The 5,950-nt window shown below is 37.9% G+C and overlaps 1 protein-coding gene across 1 annotated transcript in view; it reads right to left on the bottom strand.

The window, feature by feature from the left end:
* The window catches only part of LOC115217060, a 19,761-nt gene extending 14,023 nt beyond the window's left edge, over nt 1-5,738 (bottom strand). The window contains exon 1 of the mRNA XM_029786645.2: nt 1,626-5,738. Coding sequence (XP_029642505.1) covers nt 3,075-5,129 — 2,055 coding nt within the window. The 5' untranslated portion in view covers nt 5,130-5,738 and the 3' untranslated portion in view covers nt 1,626-3,074. The remainder of the gene's footprint in view (nt 1-1,625) is intronic.
* Between the last annotated feature and the right edge of the window lie 212 nt (nt 5,739-5,950).

Here is a 5,950-nt window from a genome sequence, read left to right as displayed (position 1 = left end):
TAGGAGAAATAAAATAAAATAAAAATAAAAACTAGTAAAGTAAAATAAGGATGGATTAAGATGGGAAAAGCAGAATTAAGATGTGAGTCTCGGTTCTGTTGTGGTGGGCAAGTCTACTTGAGTACAGCAATGTTCCACACATCTGAGCCCTCCGTTGTCTTCTTTGTCAGGCTTAGCATTTTGAGATCGGCCTTCAATGCTTTGTCCTATGTCTTCCTGGGTCTCCCTCTTCCACACATCTGAGTCCTTCATCAGGCTTAGCATTTTGAGATCGGCCCTCAATACTTTGTCCCATGTCTTCCTGGGTCTCCCTCTTCCACAACTTCCTTCCACTTCAAATGATCAACACGTCTTTCGGCAACTATCAAAATCAAAATCAAATTCAATGACTGGCGTCCGTGCTACTGGGGTGCAAGGAGCACCATACGAGTGTGATCATTGACAGAGCAGCCAACCGGCTTCCGTGCCAGTGGCACTTAAAAGGCACCATTCGAGTGTGATCGTTACCAGCATCGCCTTACTGGCACTCGAGCCCCGTGCTCGTAGGGTATTAAGAGCACCATCCGAGCATGATCATTGCCAGAGCAGCTATCAGGCCTCTGTGCCGGTGGCATGTAAAAGACACCATTCGAGCATGATCGTTACCAGCATTGCCTTACTGGCACCTGTGCCGGTGGCATGTGTAAAAGATTCGAGCGAGGTCGTTGCCAGTACCGCCTGACTGGTCCTCGTGCCGATGGCACGTAAAAGCACCCACTACACTCTCGGAGTGGTTGGCGTTAGGAAGGGCATCCAGATGTAGAAACTCTGCCAGATCAAGATTGAAGCCTGGTGCAGCCATCTGGTTCGCCAGCCCTCAGTCATATCATCCAACCGATGCTAGCATGGAAAGCGGATGTTAAACGATGATGATGATGATGATCTTCATCTATCTGCATTACATGACCAAACCAGTGCAGTCTTCTCTCTTGCACACTGCACCTAATTCCTCTCAATACACTAATGCTCTGTTGCACATGCACACAGACGATGCACATTCAGCAGAGCATATCAGCTTTGTTCCTCTCCAGCCTTTGCATGTCCTTTGCCATGCAGCATTGCAGTTTGTACATATGCATTATATAATACTCTTTTACTTGCTTCAGTCATTTGACTGTGGCCATGCTGGAGCACCACCTTTTTAGTCGAGCGAATAGACCCCAGGACTTATTCTTTGTAACCCTAGTACTTATTCTATCGGTCTCTTTTGCCAAACCGCTAAGTTACGGGGATGTAAACACACCAGCATCGGTTGTCAAGCGATGTTGGGGTGGACAAACACAGACACACAAACATACACACACACATACATATACTTACACATACATATATACGACAGGCTCCTTTCAGTTTCTGTCTACCAAATCCACTTGCAAGGCTTTGGACAGCCCAAGGCTATAGTAGAAGACACTTGCCCAAGGTGCCACGCAGTGGGACTGAACCCACAAGGGGCTAAACATAGAGGGGACAAACAAGGACAGACAAACGGATTAAGTCGATTATATCGACCCCAGTGCATAACTGGTACTTTATTTAACGACCCCGAAATGATGAAAGGCAAAGTTGACCTCGGCGGAATTTGCTACTTATTATATTATATTCTTCTCTTGCTGCCCATGCAATCTTACAACCCACTCCCATCTACTCACCTTTTGCCTTGAAGGCCCACCTGGACACCTCAACTCAACTATCTCTTTGCAGTTCCTATTGATTATTCCCTCCTCCAACTAAATCTGAGTAACCATGCAGTCCCTCTACAAGAACCTGTTCTACCCCTCACTTCTCCTGCACTTTAATCCCTTGTCCCCTCAGGGTTTGTAATCTTGCAACCTGCACGGTGACTTCAAACATTGTGAAGTGGTTGTTGTTAGGAAGGGCCATCCATATGTAGAAACAATGCCTGAGTAGACACCAAGGCACAATGCAGCCCTTAGACCCACAGGATTTTGTCAAACCGTCAAATCGATGCCAACGTGGAACATGGATATTAAAAAGGAGATGATGGTCATATATCATATATAATATTCCCTAATTACGCTATCACCGTTTAACTCATATGTAATCGCCTCCTAATTCTGCTTTTCACCTCCACTTTCATTTTCGCTTTATTGATTTTTATTTTGATGAAAACCCTTCTTCGTTATAATCGTCCTGGTCTATAATCGGTTCTGCATTATTCGTATGTCTTGTTCTGCTAATATATAAGTACATATATTCTTTAAGTAAGAGAACCGGTTAAATATTTTGCTTTTTTTTCTATTTAATTAATCTGTTAATTCATACTACGATGGCTGAAGAGAAAAAGCCTCTCGCCAAGCATAAATGAATCTCTGTTCTCCATTAAAGTCTTTTGTTTAAAAAAAAAAATCTAAATTGTTTACATAAATAAAAAAAAATTACTGTAATCGATACAAAAACATTTGAGCAATCCGCGATAAAATAATTAAAGTACAGTTGTTATTTCATCGTAATAATCTTTGGGTTTGTGATATGTAAAACAACACCGTAGCATCATTTCATAAACTATACATTGAAATAACAGAGCGGCGGGAAGTTATATAGACATTTACATAATGAAGTTACGACCGATAAATTGGTAATTAAATACAATTAAGTAAAAATTAATTATTTCAGAAAATCTTACATTTTGCAAAGAGTCTACTCTTTCACCTGTAAGAAAATCTAATTTTCCATTTCAATCTTTGTAAATATTAAATATAAATATAAATATTAAATATTAAATATTAAATATAAATATTAAATATAAATATTAAATAATATAAATATTAAATAAGAATAATTTTGTGAAAATAAAAATTAAAAAAATTAAATATTTGTATTGACAAAAAAAAATTGTTTTGGAATGACTGCCAGAAAAAAAGTTTAAATAATACATGTTAATGTTAGAACTTACAGTTTAAGAGGTGTTTACTTGCAAAATAAACCATGAAACGAAACAGATCTTAAATGAGAGAAAGAAAAAAAGAAAGTCCTCAGTAACACATGTCTATGGATGAACCGAATGGTGCTAAATGTCAGAACTCCAAGCCAGTATCCATCTCGAAATTGTAACCATAAAAGTCTTCATCATATTCGTAATCATTATTGTCCGAATCTTGTTCTTCATCATTAGAAGTCCCGCTGTCCTCTGTATCACACACTGACACCTGCATATTAACATGCAAGGCCGTCGCATAAGAATCGTCGTATGTGTCATAACTTTCTAACAAATCAAGGATACTTGATGATAATAATCCTGATGTTACCATAGAAACATGGTCAATTGGAGGTGGAGTGTGAGCCAATGCCATGGGGAGAGTTTCAGATACTTCGTAAATTGTTGTGGTATATGGAGCTTCATTGTTCAACACAAATATACTATGACTGGTAGAAGCTTGCAATTGATATCCGTAAAGCTGAGCATTATGATCAGAAAACGAACCCGGCACAGGAATCCGTCGAAGTGAAGTTACCCATTTGCCCCTAGTTTCATCTAACACCAGGGCCGGTTTTCCAGGAAGGTACACGAACACTGTATCTTCTCTAATACACATGATGTAAGGCCTTGCAAAATCATCATAAGTGATATCGGGTGCAGGAATATCCCAGCTAGAAAATTGTTTCATCTTCGCATCGAACATTGCAAAGCCAACAGATTTCTTGATGCAAAATTCCTCGGATGGACCCGTTCGGTGACGGTACCAAAGATAAATGAATTGGTTGTTTTTCACTACAGCTCGTGCCAAACTAATAATCCTGGAACTCGGTATATGATAACATGAATAAAGATGCGTTTGCAAGTTACAAAGGAAAAGGTGTCCGGTACCTTCTTTATTTCCAATGACAAAGAAATGATTGTTGCAGTAAACTATGGCAGGAGGTACCGTTCGATAGTTTGTCAATGTTGTTCTATAACTTGGGTTATAGTAGTCGACAGTTCTAAAAGAGTACAAAGTGGTTTTTTGGGTTTGTAAATCTATGGCAATCACATTAATTTTAAGCATATCAGTAGGATAGGGGAAACTAGAACATAGATAAAGATATAATTGACTTTTGTTCAGCAGGACATTGCATAAGGACTGCCGTGGCGGGATGAGTTGCAGCAAACGTTCTTTTGGAATTGGCATGCAGTACCACTTCTGCTCAGAAATGTTGTAAACTATAAGCTTAAAAAACTTCATACCTTGATTCCACACTACAGCAAGTAACACCTGCTGACTATGTTCAAATCCATGTGAAGTGTTTTCGGAAAAAATAGCACTGGCTTCCATTGTTTTATTCGACGGAATTTCTTCGGAAGACCCGTGGTATGAATGCCACAGGCTAGCCATCCCAGTTCTGGCAAGAGCCCGGCCAAAGAAAGGTGCTTCGTTTATCAGATCGCATACCCAAACTTTGATGCACAAATTTAATTCTTCTAGAAATTGCTTACGCCCGTCGGGCTCATATTCAACCCAACGATGAATCAATTTCTTAAGGTCTTTGTGCCGAGTATGTTGTACAACAGACGGGTTTTCTAATAAAACTAGTAAGCAAGACACAGACAGTTCGAGGATGTCATCGTGAAATATCAAATAGTCATGGAATCGCGCTTCAATTATTTTTTGACAATATTCTTTCACTTCGTGTAGGCTATGGTCTTCTGCTAGGAATCGAACGCGCAGGCAATTGTTTAAATCGAGATTACCGAGATCCAAATAGAACTGTCGGCAGAAGTCTTTGACATCGTCCAATAAAAGGAAATCGGCAATGCGAAGGACATCCTCGACATTATCCAATGTGAGGGCAATTGTCCCAGTGTATATATAGTCGAGGACGCTTGCAAATACACTGTCTCTCTGCAATGAAAGCGACTCGGAGAGGTCTACCTCTCTGGTTGTCTTCTCTTTCATGTCGCAAGTAAACATAGATAAAAAATAAGGACTCCATAGGGCAAGAATAGCCCTATGGGCTTGAAAACACTGACCGTGTAATTTGAGGACAACATCACATAATTCTCCAGTCTCTCTCTGTTTCAACAGTGGCCGTATAATGAATTCATGAACATTTTTAGAGAAGTGTTTTCGCGTGGCTTTCATGTAGTGAGACATTTCTTGCACTCCTCTTCGACAATTTAATTTAATTCGACAATTTGTTTAATTGGAGCATATGCACGTCTCTGTAGCGTCATAGTTGTATAAAATTTATCCGAAAGAACATACTTTCTAAACAATAAAATCTACTATAAAAAGGATATCATTAAAGTTACATATCAAAATTATTAATATGTAATAATAAAAGGATGTTATTCATTTGAGATTTGCGTATTTGACAACTCACATAGCAACCAAACAATCATCTTGTGTTCAAAAGATAAATCCGTGTCAAAAATTTCATAAACAGTCTTCATATGTTTATATACTGCTTCATTTGTTAGATGTATTGCTTCTTTCTTTACAAGTATCATGACATCCCGTGGTATTTGTCAAAGATTCAGCCGAGCTCCTACTAGAGCACTAAGCAGAGATAACTCTGATTTACGAACACTAATCATAAACTATTTTATAATATTGGTGTCATAATTGCTAATTAAAGCGATTGTTTTGTATTTAAAAAAAAAAAAATAATAATAAATGTCTGTTTGTCTGGATATCAATTAATTCAGATAATTATTTATGTTAAATGGACAATGTCCAGCCTAACATAATCTATTATCAATCTTTTGGGCATTGTTATTAAATTTATATACTCATTTCCAAATCCGACTCTTCGTAACTCCCGGGAGCTAGCCATTTAAAGATATACATACATTACATGCATATATATACATACATACATATTTATTATATATGTATATATATATATATATATATATATATTATATATATATATATATAATATATATATATATATATATATAATATATATATAT

Source organism: Octopus sinensis, linkage group LG11 (genome assembly GCF_006345805.1).
Source record: "Octopus sinensis linkage group LG11, ASM634580v1, whole genome shotgun sequence".
In the NCBI taxonomy this organism is placed as follows: Eukaryota; Metazoa; Mollusca; class Cephalopoda; order Octopoda; family Octopodidae; genus Octopus; species Octopus sinensis.
The sequence above is the reverse complement of the archived record's forward strand: the minus strand, read 5'-3'. Positions and strand labels throughout refer to the sequence as shown.